General features: G+C 35.2%; 2 protein-coding genes across 2 annotated transcripts in view; both read right to left on the bottom strand.

Annotated features, from left to right (window-relative positions):
* The window catches only part of nr1i2 (nuclear receptor subfamily 1, group I, member 2), a 73,211-nt gene extending 56,646 nt beyond the window's left edge, over positions 1 to 16,565 (bottom strand). Inside the window, exon 1 of the mRNA XM_073845409.1 lies at positions 16,219 to 16,565. Within this exon, the coding sequence (XP_073701510.1) occupies positions 16,219 to 16,221 (3 nt within the window). The 5' untranslated portion in view covers positions 16,222 to 16,565. The remainder of the gene's footprint in view (positions 1 to 16,218) is intronic.
* A 1,447-nt stretch (positions 16,566 to 18,012) lies between these two features.
* cfap91 (cilia and flagella associated protein 91) overlaps positions 18,013 to 20,426 on the bottom strand; it is a 28,949-nt gene continuing 26,535 nt past the window's right edge. The window contains exon 17 of the mRNA XM_073846309.1: positions 18,013 to 18,465. Within this exon, the coding sequence (XP_073702410.1) occupies positions 18,212 to 18,465 (254 nt within the window). The 3' untranslated portion in view covers positions 18,013 to 18,211. The remainder of the gene's footprint in view (positions 18,466 to 20,426) is intronic.

The raw sequence follows: 20,426 nt of genomic DNA, 5'->3' as shown, positions 1-20,426 counted from the left end.
GTTGTAGTGGACTTTAGAGTTTCAGAGTGTGTTTAACAATGTTTTTTTCTCAAATAAAACTAGGAAATGTTTAGGTTTTCTCTTCGAGCAGCTCTGGTGATGTTCATGTTTACTGCTATACAAGCTGCACACCGACTATTCTAAAATATATCCAAGTTTCATTTCTATAATATTGTCCCTTGAGAGGATATACTAAAATGGTTGTTAAATTGTGAGTGGTGTACTCACAATTTTTTTCATTTTTAATTAAAAAAACAGACCGCAGAAGTGCAGAATTCTATTTTTTATAATAATTACATCTGACTGCAAAAAAAAAACAAACATATCTGGTTTATTCACACATATAAAATGTAATGGCACTTCATTATGACATGTGTCGATCTGTGTCACGTGAGGGGAAAAAATTAGGACAGATTGAGCTTTGTTGTGATATACAGCAAAAATATTTTTTAGTAGTTAATTGTAGTAATTTTAGTAGTTTAATGTTTTTTTACATGAAAGCATTGTTTCAGTCTTTTAACTTTTCACAATTAAATGTCACATTTAATTCAGTTTGTTATGTGCAGTTTCTTTATAACTAATTGTGGAATTTATAAGCAACTTCTGAGTAAAAAATATTCTATTATTATTATTATTTAATGGAAAGTACAATTAAAATTTACATCAGTGGACTTCACTCATATAGCACTTCATAATTTGCATGTCTAGAGGTCCTCTTGCATATAGCTTTATCGTTAATCATTTAGTCAAGTATGCTTCCCTGTGTATAATTTTAACCACTGGCTGACAAAGCATACTTAAGTGTTCATTATTCACAGAGACTGTGCACTCATTCACTGATTGAAGTCCTACAATGCATTTCATTAAACATTTCCTCTGCTCTGATGGCGTCATATTGTACACCACAAAAAAAAAAAAAAAAATCAACTTTAAGTAACTGTAACAAAAAAAATAATAATAATACTCGGGTTTACAAAAAATAATTCCAGGGAACATGAATTGTTATATTCAAGTGCTTAATATGCATTCCAAATGCTTGCTGGAATACTGTGAAATTACCAGTAAGTTCAATAATAAGCTCAATTATATAACCAGCTGTCAAACCTATTGAAATTATTTTGTGGGGAGGGGAGAGAGACAGGAAGAGAATATGAGAGAGAGAGAGAATGGACAGAGAACACTCACTAAAATCACATTAGAGGCTACATTAACAGCCTGCAGTGACATCCAGCTGCTTTAATAAAGGTGAAAATGCACTTAGTCATGTCATTACACAGGAATGGCCTGATACATTGCAATTGTGATTTCACTGATTTCATCCTATTTTGAACTTGAATAAAACTAATGGTTTTAAAATTGGCAGGTCCTTACACATCTGCCATATTTTAGCCTGTTTAATCAAGTAGTTAGTTATGGGTTTATTAAAGTATGCCTTGATAAGGTATGAAAGCTTAAAATTTTAAATCTGAAAAATAACTATGATTTCCTGAAAGAAATACTAGTGCTTGCAAGATAGAAGTGTTTAAGTCTTTAAGGAATAGTTTATCTAAAAATGTACTCATCCTCAGGGCATTTTTAATTGCAACAGATTTGGAGAAATGTATCACTATATGCATTATTATGTATTATAGACTCATATTTTGTCTAGAAGCAACAGTTTAAAGTTAATAGATTTGTTTCTTAGAAACATGCAGCTTTTCACTTCACAAGATGTTGATTGATAGACTGTAGCCATGTGGCTTACTTGTGGATTATTGTGATGTTTTTATCAGCTGTTTGACGGCTTATTCTGACGGCACCCATTCACTGCGAAGATCCTTTGGTGAGCAAGTAATCTATCTAGTGAACTATTCCTTTAAGCAAAGTCTTTGATTCTGTATAGATGAAAGCAGCTTCATAGCTGCTTCGTGGTTCCCATGACACTCAGTACATGGATTCATTCAGTCGATTGCACACAAGAGTCATCACATAGTCACTGTGATGAGTAAAAGCAGCTATAAACGGTTAAATATATGCAAGGATGACAACCATTCACAACTCAGTATGCAAATATTACTATGACTATACTAGAGACTAATAGAGTCTGTACTACAGACTAAATAAATAGTTTTAAGGCTTGTTAAACATTTTAAAATGCAATTATATTTTTTTAATATCTTTTTCTCTCAGTATCACTCGATAAATCATTATTAATGTGCTGAGATTGCAGAAAAGTTATATAAAAGTAGTTCCATAGTTTCACTGTAATGCAACATTTATTGTGTATAATTATTTGCATAGTAAAAATCTGACTCATTCATTAAGAGACTACTTAGCTCTAGGCTACCATAATTTATTTTATTTGAAAGTTAATTTTAGTAATTATTTATTTCCCTATGGAAAAATCCTACTCTACTGAATGTCTAAACAACACAGTGCTGCATTTGTGCAGCTGCATACTTAGTTAACTGCAACTAGGTCAATGTGTTCGAAACAGGCCAACAGTACAAACTGCACAAAGCATTCCTCGGATATTTAGATCGACTGAAAAAAAAAAATAGCAAAAACATTTTTGTTCTTTGTGTGTTTAATTAAACCAGCTGTGATGCAGGTTTCAGAAGAATAAAATTGAGAATAACCACACACTCAGTGACCTTAAATTTAAGAGAAGGAAAGACATCCACAAAAGCAGGGGCGTAGATTTAGGGTGGACGGTGGGGATGTGTCCCCACCAATATTTAAATCCACTTAACAAAAAAAAAAAAAAAAAAAAAAAATCGCGCTGTCAACATTAACCTAGACACGCAGAAAGGGATACGTTCTCTCCTTGAGTCCTCCCGCCCCCAAAACACATATGAACATTTTGATTGGCTGTGCCTTTCCATGCTATTATGTGAGAGGCTATGGCTGCGTTCAGATACAAGCAGCGCCATAAATGCAATGTATTTTTTTCCCGTGCAAGTAGGTGTGTTGTGTGACATACATGTGAGGATGGCGGCAGCAATAAAAAGAAGCTGGACAGAAGGAGCTTTTTTTCAAAGAAGTGTAAGTCACTTCAAGTTCGCTGGTGAATCCATCAAAGTCCATCAAAGTAACGACAACAGTTAACGTTAATGCAAGTGTTTGTTTGTTTTTTACAGCTTTGACGCACATTCATTATAGCAGGGCAATCTATAGTCTGTGAATACGGCTTAAAACTAACAGCAGATTAAACAGCTAAATGTAAAAGTATAAATACGATCCCTGTCAGTTCTCCTAATCTAATGACGACTATTTGTCAGAAATTAGTCTTGTGAAAGAAGTTGATATCATGCTACATGCTAATATTGCCATGCAATTGTCTGTTGCAGTTCACCAATAGACAAACCACTTCGCACAAATAGTTTTAAAAATGCATTCACTGACTTGGCAAACATTAATGATTTGATTCGAGATTTGCACACTAAGACTCAGAAAAAGTGAAATAAAATGATTGCTGTTTAAATGGCATGTTTATCTTTATTAAACTATCTTTTTGTCAGTTATTAAACATTCCTTTAACATTACACTATTCCTTAATTTAACTTAATGAATTGCATTTCGAGTGGATTAATATCAATCGAAGCATTGCTAGTATTAATGTAAAGTGATTTTGCATTTTGCAGCATATTAAAAAAAAACATGCATTCCGTGGACGGAGTTGGGGTGGGGGGCAGTGTTGCCAGATTGGAAATGTCCAAGTATCGTACCAGAAGCTCAAAATTATCGTATTTGGGAGAAAATTATCGTATTTGAGTCAAACGTTCAAAATAAAGATATTTATCTAGATGTTACAGCTATTTATCCTTTTCAGCACTCATTTTCTATACTTTATTGTTAAACTAACAACCTCAGTTTTGAAACAACTGACCTAAGTGCGACAGGAACGTTAACTTGTGCTCCTGAGAGAGAGCCATTCTCCACGATAATATTGGTTGAGAAGTATGGCGTTCATCCGGGGTCAAATATATGACGCTGCAACGTGCACTCGTCTCACTGAACGTCTCACTGACGTCTTAAATTTTTTTTTTTTTTGCTATTAAATCCATTCATTTTAAGACGCAGACGAGACGTAGACGTGACGTAGACGTCACGCAGACGTCACGTAAATCACGTGTAGTATGGCGTTCATCCGGGGTCAAATATATGACGCTGCAACGCGCACTCGTCTCACTGAACGTCTCACTGACGTCTTAAATTTTTTTTTTTTTTTGCTATTAAATCCATTCATTTTAAGACGCAGACGAGACGTAGACGTGACGTAGACGTCACGCAGACGTCACGTAAATCACGTGTGGCAGTGAAGTGTTGAGCCAGACGTCACGCGTGATTCACGTGTAGCAGTGAAGTAATTTATTTATTTTTTCTCTAACACGTATCATAACACGGTGCACACACGGCTCATTGCAGTGTGTGAGCCAATGCACAGTTTACTTGCCCTTCATTCATTCCTCTCAATGAACGTGACATCTGCGTCTGACTTGTAACGTGACGTCTGCATCTGTATCTCTCTCTTTTTTTTTTTTTTTTTTTTTTTTGCAGTTCCAAGCATCTTTTTCCCGATTAACTTATACATTAATTACGTGCATATTATTTTTTTTTTCAAGATAACAAAGTATACAAGTCTATAAGTGCTGCTGCTCCGATTTGATTGTTATTTTATAGCAATAGCAGGAGGATTCCTCAACAATGATAATGCACATATGTCATAGGCCACGGTCTGTTTTTTTTATAGTATAGGCTAAATAAAATCCATGAGCCAGCACGTTTCAGTGACCTATACATAAGACTCGCTGTTTTTAATATATATATATATATAAATATATAAATATTATATATATATATATATATATATATATATATATATATATATAAACACGCAACATGTCTGAAAGACATTAGTTTTGCATGTACTGTATATACAATTAGAGGAGTATGCTACATTTTGAGAAAAAATAACTTTCTATACAATCTTTTCCAATTAACCTATCTATTCTTTTTATTAACTGACAATCCCAAACAACATGCGCCGTGAGAGCGTTTTGGTGCAAAAGTCTTTGCAGATTTTATGTCGATGTTGTGAGCGCAGGAATATTTCCAATATTAGAAAAGCTAAACTGGACAGTTCTTCTTGAAACATTGTGCTCCGGAGAAATGTCTTGATCACTTGTGAACGAACGAAAATGTACGGCAAAATCCTGTGACAATCCTGATATAAGCAGCTACAATAATTTTATGTTTTAATATACCCTATGCCAGTATAATTTGTAATTGTAATTATAATTTTATAGTAGCCTATATTTTATAATATTTTAATTTTAATAGAATTATAAAATAAATATAATGGGGCCTGTTTTAGGCTTTTCCTTATTTTTATATTTTAGACATTCATCAATAATGGAGATGAATAAAAAAATTACTTGCCATCTCTTCATTGGACGTGCCTTTATATGGAAATATCTTTACATCTGTACAGATAACCTAATGAAGGTTTCTATTTTTCGATTTGAATTATTTCGTTTTAAAGTGGTCATTTAAAGCTTTCTATGTTCATTGTGAAGCGATGCTGTTCAAGAACAGACGGCAGAAAGCGCATCTTCTGTTTTCCTTTATTTTATAAACGCACAACGAGTTGTTTATTGTGAGTGCACTGTGCACTAAAAGAAAAATTGACCCGTTACAGGTCAGAATGATGTTACTCCTACCTTTATGAGCAAAAATGAAGACATTATGTTTTGATAGTTTTTACACAAAAAAAGTGATTGCACTGGTGCCTCCATTTCAAGCTGCTTCAGCTGCCTTCAAGTCTCCGCACACAAACGATTGGATATTCGTCCAACAGCGCGGATTTATCAAGGTTAAACGTTTAAACTAACATGTGTGATATGCTTGAACTGTATATTATATATAGATTTTAATTTAGGAAAGTCCTTATGCTTTGAGAAGGCTAAATTGATCAAATATAGATGATCGACTCACTGCTGCTGGCCGCTTCTCATCATTACTTTAAAAACATACAATTAACGAACAAAAATGCTTCAAAAGTTTTGCTTAATTAACTCAATAAAAAAAACTAAACGAAATATAATCACTTTTCCATTTTTAAACCGAACTAATTTAATAGCAGAAACTAAGCATGCTTTTGATAGATGTATTCTACCATTTTGTTTTGTTGAGTTTGAGCCGTCATCATTTGGCCTTAACAAAAAAAAAAAAAAAAAAAAAACACTGCGTACCCTTGGAAGAAATCCTGTATGTGCGTATTTTATATATATATATATATATATATATTTTTTTTTTTTTTTTTTTTTTTTTTTTTTTTTTGGTGAGTGAGATTTGCAAGGTTAGTGATAATGTAGTATTCTGAATAGGCCTATAATCGCTGTTTGAATAACTTAAAATGAAACGTTAAAATTATCAATTTCTAATGTTTTTATTAAATTGTAATCACATTAAATACAATTCAGTCCCATTAAAAATATTTTATTGGCCTACGTGACACCTGCGTCTATTTTCTTTCCTAAAAAGACGAGTTTATGAGTTAGCCTTACCCTAGAGCTGGTTCACCCTCCGCCTATGACGACTTGCCTAAAATAAAATCTATAGATATTAAGGAGTTCAAGCATATCAAAATGTTAAACGTTGAACACATCTGTGCGCTCTTAGACTCATATATTTATCTTTATAGTGGAGGCTAGTGCGCGCTTTACTAGACATGGAGGAGCAAGCGCGAACACTTGCATTGCAAACATCTTAAAATACGCCGACTTTTTTTTTTGCACGTAAAGGTAAGAGTAATCGGCTACATTATTCGTAACTGTAAAGGATCTATGTGTATTTGCGTGCATGCACTCACAAACAAAAACAAAAAATTGTTGTGCTTTTTCTATTTAAAAAAAAAAATAAAGAGGATGGGCTCTCTTGTTCAGGAACAGGAATCTTTAGGCAATCTTTAGCCTTTTATGTGCGCTTGATCGTGGATTCCTGAAAATGCGCTGAAGGCGCGCTCACTGGTGCCCGCTGGGCTCGGGCAGGGCTCTGGTCACTTGTATTAGGTTTGTGTCTATTTTGATGAGTAAGCTTATTATTTTGTAAAAAAAAAAAAAAAAAAAGGCCACTTTTAAGTATATATATTTAAGAGTCTTAGTTTCTTTTGATATCAGCTAAGTTGACGCATCCTTTCCGTGAGCCAACCAGGGGTCTAGAAATGACGCGCAGGCTTCTGCTCCCGCCTACCGTGCAGAGTTCAATAGTTCGGAAAAGTGTATGGATGCAAGCTGTACTGTGATGACTTTTCTTTGCTAAAGTTGTGTGTGTGCGTGCCTGCCTATTAAAAACAGACACATGCAAGCTTGTGGTGACAATAAATGGGTTATTCCCCCAGAAGTCTCTGACCGGACGCTTTGTGGTGGATCTGTTATCAACCGGCATATTCAATTAAAAGAGATGAGCTATAAGTAGCCACTAATTTTTATATATTTCTTGTCAGTTTTAAATATATTTTGAAAGCCATTTTAAATATAATTTTAAGAGAAGAGAAAAGAAAACAAAGACAGTCTTGATCTGGTAACCAATACCCTAAATAAATGGATGAACTGCAATAATACAGAGAAACGCATGAACAGAAACGGTACAGATTCTGCTGAGAGTTTTGTTGTTGTTGTTGTTTTAAGCCATATCAAAGCATACAGCCCCACACATGACATGCAGGAAAAAAAAAGTCAGCAGGAATTCGTTTTCTTATTTTACTAAATTGAGTGCATGAATATTCGTTACCTCAATTTAATGTCGTGCACACGACATTGCTAAATTGTGACAAGGATTTAGTTAAATCAAAGCAACGAACGAATTAAGCCTGAATTAATCAATGATGGCCAACCCGTTGATCGCAATCGTCTGTTAGACCTGAGACTGTTGCTGTAAAATAAAAAAAATAAATAAAAAATAAATAAAAAATTCAGTATAGGCCTTCCTGAAAAAAATACATAGTTAATTTTTTTCAAACGCCTAACTTTTTTTCATCTTCTTTGCTTTAATTTACGTTTAAAACATAATACGATTCTTTGAAAAAAAGAGCGACACTTAGCCTATCTTATTGTTCTTTTATTTATTTTTTCCATTTTTTTAAAAAATTGAATATTTTTACTCAGCAGTAATTTTGTATTGATAAGATGTCTATATTATGAAAAATAATATGCAATATTAAATCAATAAATCCAGTTAAAATGCAGAAAAATATTAAGCAGCACAATTGCTTTGATTTTTTTTGTATAATTCTGTCAGATCGTCTGTCAAACAAACTTTGGTGAAACTATAAAACTTATAACGTTTACAAATGCAATCTTTTGTATTGGTCTAGAGACTCCTAGTGGTAAATACATGCTAGAACATCTTTTTAGGGCAGACGCAGACGTCACGCAGACGTTCAGGCAATCGAACTGTAGTTTGGCAGACGCAGACGTCACGTTCGGCAGACGCAGACGTCACGTTCGGCAGACGTAGACGTCACGTTCGACAGACGTAGACGTCACGTTCAGTGAGACGAGTGCACGTTGCAGCGTCATATATTTGACCCTGGATGAACGCCATAGTGTGGCAGTGAAGTGTTGAGCCAGACGTCACGCGTGATTCACGTGTAGCAGTGAAGTAATTTATTTATTTTTTCTCTAACACGTATCATAACACGGTGCTCACACGGCTCATTGCAGTGTGTGAGCCAATGCACAATTTACTTGCCCTTCATTCATTCCTCTCAATGAACGTGACATCTGCGTCTGACTTGTAACGTGACGTCTGCGTCTGTCTCTCTCTCTTTTTTTTTTTTTTTTTTGCAGTTCCAAGCATCTTTTTCCCGATTAACTTATACATTAATTACGTGCATATTATTTTTTTTTCAAGATAACAAAGTATACAAGTCTATAAGTGCTGCTGCTCCGATTTGATTGTTATTTTATAGCAATAGCAGGAGGATTCCTCAACAATGATAATGCACATATGTCATAGGCCACGGTCTGTTTTTTTTATAGTATAGGCTAAATAAAATCCATGAGCCAGCACGTTTCAGTGACCTATACATAAGACTCGCTGTTTTTAATATATATATATATATATATATATATATATATATATATATATATATATATATACATAAACACGCAACATGTCTGAAAGACATTAGTTTTGCATGTACTGTATATACAATTAGAGGAGTATGCTACATTTTGAGAAAAAATAACTTTCTATACAATCTTTTCCAATTAACCTATCTATTCTTTTTATTAACTGACAATCCCAAACAACTCTGCGCCCTGCGAGCGTTTTGGTGCAAAAGTCTTTGCAGATTTTATGTCGATGTTGTGAGCGCAGGAATATTTCCAATATTAGAAAAGCTAAACTGGACAGTCCTTCTTGAAACATTGTGCTCCGGAGAAATGTCTTGATCACTTGTGAACGAACGAAAATGTACGGCAAAATCCTGTGACAATCCTGATATAAGCTGCTACAATAATTTTATGTTTTAATATACCCTATGCCAGTATAATTTGTAATTGTAATTATAATTTTATAGTAGCCTATATTTTATAATATTTTAATTTTAATAGAATTATAAAATAAATATAATGGGGCCTGTTTTAGGCTTTTCCTTATTTTTATATTTTAGACATTCATCAATAATGGAGATGAATAAAAAAATTACTTGCCATCTCTTCATTGGACGTGCCTTTATATAGAAATATCTTTACATCTTTACAGATAACCTAATGAAGGTTTCTATTTTCGATTTGAATTTCGTTTTAAAGTGGTCATTTAAAGCTTTCTATGTTCATTGTGAAGCGATGCTGTTCAAGAACAGACGGCAGAAAGCGCATCTTCTGTTTTCCTTTATTTTATAAACGCACAACGAGTTGTTTATTGTGAGTGCACTGTGCACTAAAAGAAAAATTGTCCCGTTACAGGTCAGAATGATGTTACTCCTACCTTTATGAGCAAAAATGAAGACATTATGTTTTGATAGTTTTTACACAAAAAAAGTGATTGCACTGGTGCCTCCATTTCAAGCTGCTTCAGCTGCCTTCAAGTCTCCACACAAACGATTGGATATTCGTCCAACAGCGCGGATTTATCAAGGTTAAACGTTTAAACTAACATGTGTGATATGCTTGAACTGTATATTATATATAGATTTTAATTTAGGCAAGTCCTTATGCTTTGAGAAGGCTAAATTGATCAAATATAGATGATCGACTCACTGCTGCTGGCCGCTTCTCATCATTTAAAAACATACAATTAACGAACAAAAATGCTTCAAAAGTTTTGCTTAATTAACTCAATAAAAAAAACTAAACGAAATATAATCACTTTTCCATTTTTAAACCGAACTAATTTAATAGCAGAAACTAAGCATGCTTTTGATAGATGTATTCTACCATTTTGTTTTGTTGAGTTTGAGCCGTCATCATTTGGCCTTAACAAAAAAAAAAAAAAAAACACTGCGTACCCTTGGAAGAAATCCTGTATGTGCGTATTTTATATATATATATATATATATATATATATTTTTTTTTTTTTGTTTGTTTGTTTTTTTGTTTTTTGTTTTTTTTTTGGTGAGTGAGATTTGCAAGGTTAGTGATAATGTAGTATTCTGAATAGGCCTATAATCGCTGTTTGAATAACTTAAAATGAAACGTTAAAATGATCAATTTCTAATGTTTTTATTAAATTGTAATCACATTAAATACAATTCAGTCCCATTAAAAATATTTTATTGGCCTACGTGACACCTGCGTCTATTTTCTTTCCTAAAAAGACGAGTTTATGAGTTAGCCTTACCCTAGAGCTGGTTCACCCTCCGCCTATGACGACTTGCCTAAAATAAAATCTATAGATATTAAGGAGTTCAAGCATATCAAAATGTTAAACGTTGAACACATCTGTGCGCTCTTAGACTCATATATTTATCTTTATAGTGGAGGCTAGTGCGCGCTTTACTAGACATGGAGGAGCAAGCGCGAACACTTGCATTGCAAACATCTTAAAATACGCCGACTTTTTTTTTTGCACGTAAAGGTAAGAGTAATCGGCTACATTATTCGTAACTGTAAAGGATCTATGTGTATTTGCGTGCATGCACTCACAAACAATATCAACAAATTGCTGTGCTTTTTCTATTTAAAAAAAAATAAAGAGGATGGGCTCTCTTGTTCAGGAACAGGAATCTTTAGGCAATCTTTAGCCTTTTATGTGCGCTTGATCGTGGATTTGTGGAACTCCTGAAAATGCGCTGAAGGCGCGCTCACTGGTGCCCGCTGGGCTCGGGCAGGGCTCTGGTCACTTGTATTAGGTTTGTGTCTATTTTGATGAGTAAGCTTATTATTTTGTAAAAAAAAAAAAAAAAAAAAAAGGCCACTATTAAGTATATATATTTAAGTGTCTTAGTTTCTTTTGATATCAGCTAAGTTGACGCATCCTTTCCGTGAGCCAACCAGGGGTCTAGAAATGACGCGCAGGCTTCTGCTCCCGCCTACCGTGCAGAGTTCAATAGTTCGGAAAAGTGTATGGATGCAAGCTGTACTGTGATGACTTTTCTTTGCTAAAGTTGTGTGTGTGCGTGCCTGCCTATTAAAAAACAGACACATGCAAGCTTGTGGTGACAATAAATGGGTTATTCCCCCAGAAGTCTCTGACCGGACGCTTTGTGGTGGATCTGTTATCAACCGGCATATTCAATTAAAAGAGATGAGCTATAAGTAGCCACTAATTTTTACATATTTCTTGTCAGTTTTAAATATAATTTTGAAAGCCATTTTAAATATAATTTTAAGAGAAGAGAAAAGAAAACAAAGACAGTCTTGATCTGGTAACCAATACCCTAAATAAATGGATGAACTGCAATAATACAGAGAAACGCATGAACAGAAACGGTAAAATACAGATTCTGCTGAGAGTTTTGTTGTTGTTGTTGTTTTAAGCCATATCAAAGCATACAGCCCCACACATGACATGCAGGAAAAAAAAAAGTCAGCAGGAATTCGTTTTCTTATTTTACTAAATTGAGTGCATGAATATTCGTTACCTCAATTGAATGTCCTGCACACGACATTGCTAAATTGTGACAAGGATTTAGTTAAATCAAAGCAACGAACGAATTAAGCCTGAATTAATCAATGATGGCCAACCCGTTGATCGCAATCGTCTGTTAGACCTGAGACTGTTGCTGTAAAAAAAATAAAAAAAATAAAAAATAAATAAAAAATTCAGTATAGGCCTTCCTGAAAAAAATACATAGTTAAATTTTTTTCAAACACCTAACTTTTTTTCATCTTCTTTGCTTTAATTTACCTTTAAAACATAATACGATTCTTTGAAAAAAAGAGCGACACTTAGCCTATCTTATTGTTCTTTTATTTATTTTTTCCATTTTTTAAAAAAATTGAATATTTTTACTCAGCAGTAATTTTGTATTGATAAGATGTCTATATTATGAAAAATAATATGCAATATTAAATCAATAAATCCAGTTAAAATGCAGAAAAATATTAAGCAGCACAATTGCTTTGATTTTTTTTTTGTATAATTCTGTCAGATCGTCTGTCAAACAAACTTTGGTGAAACTATAAAACTTATAACGTTTACAAATGCAATCTTTTGTATTGGTCTAGAGACTCCTAGTGGTAAATACATGCTAGAACATCTTTTTAGGGCAGACGCAGACGTCACGCAGACGTTCAGGCAATCGAACTGTAGTTTGGCAGACGCAGATGTCACGTTCGGCAGACGCAGACGTCACGTTCGGCAGACGTAGACGTCACGTTCGACAGACGTAGACGTCACGTTCAGTGAGACGAGTGCACGTTGCAGCGTCATATATTTGACCCTGGATGAACGCCATAGAGAAGACGTAAGATTGGATGAAAGACATGCGTAACGCCACGTTCACGTCTCCTCACAATCATGCAGGTAGACGTAGTATCCACACAGCTAGATCTTTGAGAATAGAAGCTCTATAATTACAACGACCATGGTGTCACAAAATTCTGAAATTATCGTACATTGTGGTATTATTGATCGTACATCGTACAGAGGTCAAAATTATGGTACAAATACGATAATTATCGTACGTCTGGCAACACTGGTGGGGGGTGGGGGGGGGGTAGGGGGTGTTGTCATAGGTCCCCACCAATGTCCAGAGCAAATCTACGCTCTTGCACAAAAGCAAACTATATATAAATAATTAATTTTAAAAAAGAAACAATTATACTGCCCTCCAAAGGCAAAGTGCAGTAACTACACATTTGGTCAAAACTGAGTTAAGGCTTAAAATGGAGTTTGTGACAATGGTTTTGTCATGTGGCAAAGTCTCCTGGTTCAATTTTGTCTCGTTTCAGAGAAACGAGAGTGTCAGCATGTTTGACTAGCTGGTATAAAAACTTTAAAGGCATTTTTCTCAGTTTCAGTGTTGGCATAGTTACTGCACTTTGCCTTTGGAAGGCAGTATACTTTACAAATGCACTGCAAAGTTTTTCTCACAACAAAAGTAAACAAACTTAGTGGCAATTATTTATTTATTTATTCCATTTTTAAGGCTTTTAAGGCAACTGTTTCTTTGAAACAGGCTTCCAGATTGCAAAGGCCTTACTAAACCCAAGCATTTTCAGCAGTGCCTAAAATGCCTCTGATTAGCCATTGCACTTATTAGCTTAACATAAATGTGCATGGTTATAATGTTCAACATGCAAAAAAACAAAACAAAAGAAATCAAATTCAATATGAGCTGATCTAAATCTAATGCAGCATCTACCATTTCACTTTTATACGGCCAGCCATAATATATTTAGTTTAATTTCAAGACCCTAGACACTGCGTCAAAAAGACAATTAGTCAGACTCAGTACATTTCCTCTTAATAGATTTATTCTTTTTCTATGAGGAAAATAATACAAAATAACATGAAAATGAAAATAAGGAGTTATACATCCTGACATTCTAAACACAACACAATGTTCAGGCAAAGAGTAAGTGGTATGATAATTAATATGTTCATAACATAACATATCGTCTTGAACAGATGTTGTCGGGCTTTAAGTCTGTGTTTCTTGGTGACAAAAAACTCAAAAGTCTTTATATCTCGTAATCGTGACATTTTTTTATAGTACACTCTTAAAGATAGAGGTGCTTTAAAATGTTTTTCACAGCAATGCCATAGCATAAATAACCACTTTTGGTTCCACAAAGACACCATTCAGTCAAATATTCTTTAAAGAACCATCTTCAAAGGTAATTTCTTACCTTTTTATAATCTGAAAAACATTTCTGTTTCACAAAAGGTTCTTCAGATTGTAAAAAATGGTTCTTTATGGAACCATTTAAACAAAAAAGGTTCTTCTATGGCATCGTGAAGCACCTTTATTTTTTAGAGTGTAGTCAACATTTGAAGTGGATCAAAAACAGTTTATTAAAGTTCACTCTTAAAAATAAAGGTGCTTCACAATGCCATAGAAAAACCTTTTTAGTCTAAATGGTTCCATAAAGAACCTTTAACATCTGAAGAACCACAATGGTTCTTTAAAGAACCTTTGACTGAATGGTTCTTTGTGGAACCAAAAATGGTTCTCTATGGCATTGCTTGAAGAACCTTTTAAAGCACCTTTATTTTTAAGAGTGTTGTCCTAAGACAAAAACAGGTTTTGCTTTGGTTTTAGGTCAACTTTCAAGGTTTTGATCCACTTCAAATGTTGACTATACTGTAGGCCCTATATCTCGCAAATTCTGACTTTATAACACACAGTTGCGATTTGTTAAATCAGAAATTTGAGATATAAATTTGCATTTCTGAGAGCACATCCATCTTTTTTCTCCTCAGAATTGCAAGTTTGTATATATTAAAATGTTCTGATGCAGAACTATATAATCTAGCTAACTTGGCCTGATGACTTGCAAGTTCATAACAGTGCACAGCTCTCTCAAAAACTAATTTGGTTTGGTCATGGCATGCAGTCAAATATTTCTGAATAGTGACCGTTCATCCAGGTCATTCTGTAACTGAGCATACCTTCACGTCTCTCATGTCAGTCTCGCTCTTCTCTCTGAATTTTAATACAAATGCAAGCAATAGATCTAATCTCAAAGCTGTAGCCAACAGTACAACGGCCTTGGAAGACTTCAGCTTTAATTTCATGGTAAACATAAAAAGCTTTAATCGGCAAAAAGCTAATAAGTCTCCAGTTGAAGCCAAATTAATGAACCAGTAGAGATACAAAAGCTGAATGAGAACGAACTTCAATAGATAGTTGACCTAAAAATGAAAAGTATGTCATCATTTACTCACCCACATATACTTTCAATCCTGTATGCCTTTCTTTTTACAGTGAAACACAAAATATCAAAGAACGTTGGAGCCAATTGACTTCCATTTTATGGAGAAAAAAAACTATTTCTTCTCAAAATAGCCTTTTTATCCTTCAAAGAACTTCAAAGTGTTTCAGAATGACATGAGGGTGAGTAAATGTTATCACAGCTTTAGGATAATATGGAATTCGTTAATTTTATTTGTGATAATGCACAGTTGACAGCATGTTCTTAACTAATTATTTCATTGAACTGATATGTAATAATATATCAGCACAGATGTAATTACCTGCAGCTTCCTGTCAAATCACAGCCATATGTGGCAGAATTAATTGTAAACAACTAAATAGGCTATTAAAGCACGGAAGAACTTCTGCTGTGCCAATGTTAATATTAATGGATTATTGGGTCAACTGTTGTGGCTAAATGAGCTCAAGAAATGTCGTGACAATTGATTAAGGTTCATTAATAATGGCTCAGAACAGAAAATAAAACCGTGGCAACAGTGCAGTAGCATTGGCTTAAAGTTAACTTACTGCGCAGACGACTGGACTGACCAGTACAACAGTCAAGTTCAGCGCAGATTTCACAGCCTTGGGAATGTATGCATCGCGCTAATGATATATACTAACGTTACTGCTAAATGACTGTTTATAGCTGTAACGACAGCAGACGTTTGTAAATGTCTCTTTATCTGACCTCCGAGTCCACGCCTCAGAAGTACAGAATATTAAAATCCCGTCAAACACACACTCCACCGACATTCATTCCTGTAGTTTACAAGCGGCAGCATTTATTTGTGCTGCATGTTCAACAGTTGTTGTCACGTCTAGCGACTACTTTACTTCAGCAGCTAAACAAAAACAAACCCACTTACCATGTCATATCAGCAGGACGTTTGCGTAAAGCCTCAACATGACCGTGTCCACCGAGCGACGACGCGAATCATGACACGCTCAGTTTCGCATTTACCGACTTACAGTTCTGATTTTAAAGAACGCATAGTACACAAGTTATCGAGCACTAACAGAGACTTACTTCCTGGTTACAGACGTCCTGAGAAGGACACGCTTGACGGAAAAGCGAGAAAACATGTCATATGTTCTCGCTGTACACGCGAATGCCGTTGCTTATTTTCCTAATATCCAGAGCGGTAAAAAGAGCAGACCGTCTGAAAGTCGAGAGGGAAGGGAAATAAAAGAAAACACAACCAATCACAGGCGGGGCAAACTGAATGGAGCATTATGCAATTTGTTCATAGAAAATTATGCAACTACTGCTACTGCGGTATAGCCAGTATGGCCAATATCTATTGATATTCCTCAAGTACGCCTCCTCTTAGTAAACTTATGCTGGTAATTAAACTTTAAATTATTCAAATACAAACCACTTATAATATTGTTAATCTTAAGTTTACATACACCTTGCAGAATCTGCTAAATATTAATTATTTTACCAACAAATAATAATTTTATTTAGTACTGACCTGAATAAGATATTTCACATAAAGACGTTTACATATAGTCCACAAGAGAAAATAATAGTTGAATTTATGAAAATGACCCTGTTCAAAAGGTTACATACACTTGATTCTTAATACTGTGTTGTTACCTGAATGATCCTCAGCTTTGTTTTATATTTTTTGTTTAGTGATAGAAAAAATATTCAGGTCACACAAATTCTTTGGTTTTTTAGCATTTTGGGGGAATTTTAACCCTTTCCAGCAATGACTGTATGATTTTGAGATCCATCTTTCACACTGAGGACAACTGAGGGACTCCTACGGAACTATTACAGAAGGTTCAAACACTCATTGATGCACCAGAAGGAAACATGATGCATTAAGAGCCAAGGGTGTAAACTTTTGAACTCAATGAAGATGTGCATTTTTCTTCTTCTTTTTTTGCCTAAATATCTTTTTTTTTTCATTTAGTACTGCCCTTCAGAAGCTACAGAAGATACTTTCTGTTTCCCAGAAGACAAAATAAGTTACATTTACTCTGATCTTCAAATTCCAAAAGTTTTCACCCTTCTTAATGCATCGTTGAGTGTTTGAACCTTCTTTAATATGAGTCCCTTAGTTGTCCTTTGTGTAAAAAGATGGATCTCAAAATCATACAGTCATTGTTGAAAAGGGTTCAAATACACAAAAATGCTGAAAAACCAAAGAATAGCAGAGAAATAGTTTGATTAGACTCGATCGACAAGACAAGACAAGAGATCAAACGGACTGACGCTGGACAGACGGGGAGAGGAGAATAAGTAGAAGAAAAATTAAACGGCATGAGACCCAGGTGAGTAAGTGGATAATGAGAGATGAGAAACAGCTGAAGGGGAGACACGGGGCAGAGAGAGTGACGTAGACAACGGACGTGGAGTGCTGACAACAAAAACAAAAACAAAAAACATACACACAGACAGAAAACCCCTGACAGAGCCAGGATCACGACAGGATCTAATGGGCCTAACGGTCACACAAAATACCAGCCAGACTATTACTGCCTATACCTACATGAAATTGTTTCAAATGACAGCCTTTTATGATTTTTCCCCCACAAATGAAAATGAAGATGTCTGAAAATCTTTGCTTTTAAACTATTTAAACTACTTTCCGAGTTATCTATCGAGACCTTGATGTGTTCCATTAGTAATGTGAAAAAGAGGCACTTACTGAGAAATTAGATGCTGTTTTTATTGCATAACCATTAACTATGGACTCTAACTGTTCCTTCAAAGTTCATTCACTCGTTCTGTCTCTACAAGGACGGTTTATGAAAAGTCAAGTCAGCTATTGTGAAAACAAATACCGACAGTTAATAGGACTATTGTTAAGGTCAAGATTGTAATGTTTCGTATTACTGCTGATGGGCTTAATCTGCATGTTTTCCATTCCCGTTCGCAGTGTCTGCTGTTGGATCACTGGTCAGATTGTTTTGTGTTGGTCCAGGGTCTCTAGGGATCACAGTTCTGGGAACAGCCTCCTCTACTTGGCTGAGTATGTCATTCAGGACCGCTGAGGAGGCTCTGTCTGATGGAGATGGGGGCTGGGAGACTGCAGAAGATCCAGGGCTGCCATTGATGATTGAACGAGCTGCTTGCAGATGCCTTGTCTGGCTCTGGCGAACTAAAAGAGAGGAGTGAAGAGTACATTTTTAGGGTGGTTTTCAAATGGTAGGCCAATATTAGGTCAGACAAAACCCAAAAACATAAAAAGATACTTATGATAGTGCTACCTAGAGTTGAGCAAGTGTTTATGTGCTTGCCTGGGCAACATTTGGGATTTGGAATCTCACCATGTTTGGGGCAATTTACAGTACTTTTATGGCATCGAAAGAATGGGAAACGAAACTAATAAAATCTGTACAACTACAACAGGGTTAAATATAACAGACATGGTGGTTTGGCTTTAATTCAGCTAAATTTGGCAGATGCCAACATGGACAGATTGTGTAACATGCCCTTAGCGTCAAACCATGAACAAAGGTCATAGAAAATATGACTCGTTACATTTGGGTTCACTTGGAAGACGTTGTTTATGCCAAAAAGTGGCTTGTGTATAAATTAGTGGAAGACTGTCTGCTTTCTTCAGAACTATTTAATTTGTTGCACAATTATTTAGAACTCTTGTTTCCTTCCACTGCTTTTTGTTTTCTATGAAGGTTGGCAGTCACGGGTCACAAACAACTTTTAATGTGTGGAAAGCTTTGTGTGACCTTGTTCTGCTTTTATGTTTCATTGTAGCCTTGCAGGGCATGATGGCGAGTGAATGTCAATTTTTGGTAAGCTATCCCTTTATGCCAACAAATCGTTCTTTTAAATTTTGTTGTATGCAGGATAAGTTCTTCTTTCATTCTGTGTGTGAAGTCATGTGGCCAGAGTGACCCTAAGCAAGCTGTAAAGTTGAGACAGAGAGCTGTGTGTGGACATACTGCATTTGTATGAACAGGGTTTTTATTACACCGCAAATAATGGGGAAATGGCTCATTTAAAGGAAATAGCGAAATAGCGAGGATAATTTATTGAATATATAACACAGGCCGCATGACTCCCACTGCAATGCGTACGCATACTGTACACATCACACTCACAGGTCAAGCTTAACAAATAGGCCCTACTGGTAAGGCGACAATTCATAGCATGAAACGTTCTGCATGAGGCTTATCAAATCTTTTAAGACACTCATGAAGTACACAAGAGAAAGCAAAATAAACTTTATTTTGCTTTCTCTTGTGCACTTCATGAGTGTCTTACAAGATTAAAAGATGTTTGCATGAATGTTACTATATACAGTGGGTTGCAGAAGTATTCATACCCCTAACTTTGTCACGTTTTGTTGCAGCCTTATGTTAAACTGCTTTAAATAACTTTTTTTCCCACATCAATCTACACTTCATACACCATAAAGACAAAGCAAAAACAGGTTTGTAACAACTTTGCAAATGTATTCGAAATAAAAAACGGAATCGATTCCATTGCATAAGTATTCATACCCTTTTCTGGGACAGTTGAAATTTAGCTCAGGAGCATTTATATTGCTTGTAGATATTAGTACACTTTGAGTGGAGTTAACCTGTGCCAAATTCATTTGAATAAGTATGATTTGGAAAGGCACGCATCTCTCAATAAAAGTTTTAACAGCAGAAAATACATATCAGAGCAAAAACCAAGTCCTGAGGTCAAAAGAACTGCCTGTTAGAGCTCAGAGACAGGATTGTGTCAAGACAGAGATCTGGGGAAGAGTTCAGAAAATATTTTGCTGTATTAAAGGTTCACAAAAGCATGTATTCTCTGTTACTTGAAACAACTAGGACTCTTCCTAGAGCTGGCCTACTTGTCAAACTAAGCAACTGACGGAGAAGGGCTTTGGTTAGACTGGTGACCAAGAAGCTGATGGTCACTCTAGTTGAGCTCCATGATCTTATATGCAGATGGAAGAAACTTTCAAATGGATAGACATCACTGCAACACTCCACCGATCTAGGCTTTATGATGGTGGTGTGGCAAGACTCAGTCCTCTCCTCAGTGAAGACACGTTTGCAACAAAGCACCTAAAGAACTCTTAGATTGTGAGAAACAAGATTCATC

The sequence above is a fragment of the Garra rufa genome, chromosome 8 (assembly GCF_049309525.1).
Source record: "Garra rufa chromosome 8, GarRuf1.0, whole genome shotgun sequence".
Lineage (NCBI taxonomy): Eukaryota > Metazoa > Chordata > Actinopteri > Cypriniformes > Cyprinidae > Garra > Garra rufa.
This window is presented reverse-complemented; position numbering and strand designations above follow the sequence as displayed.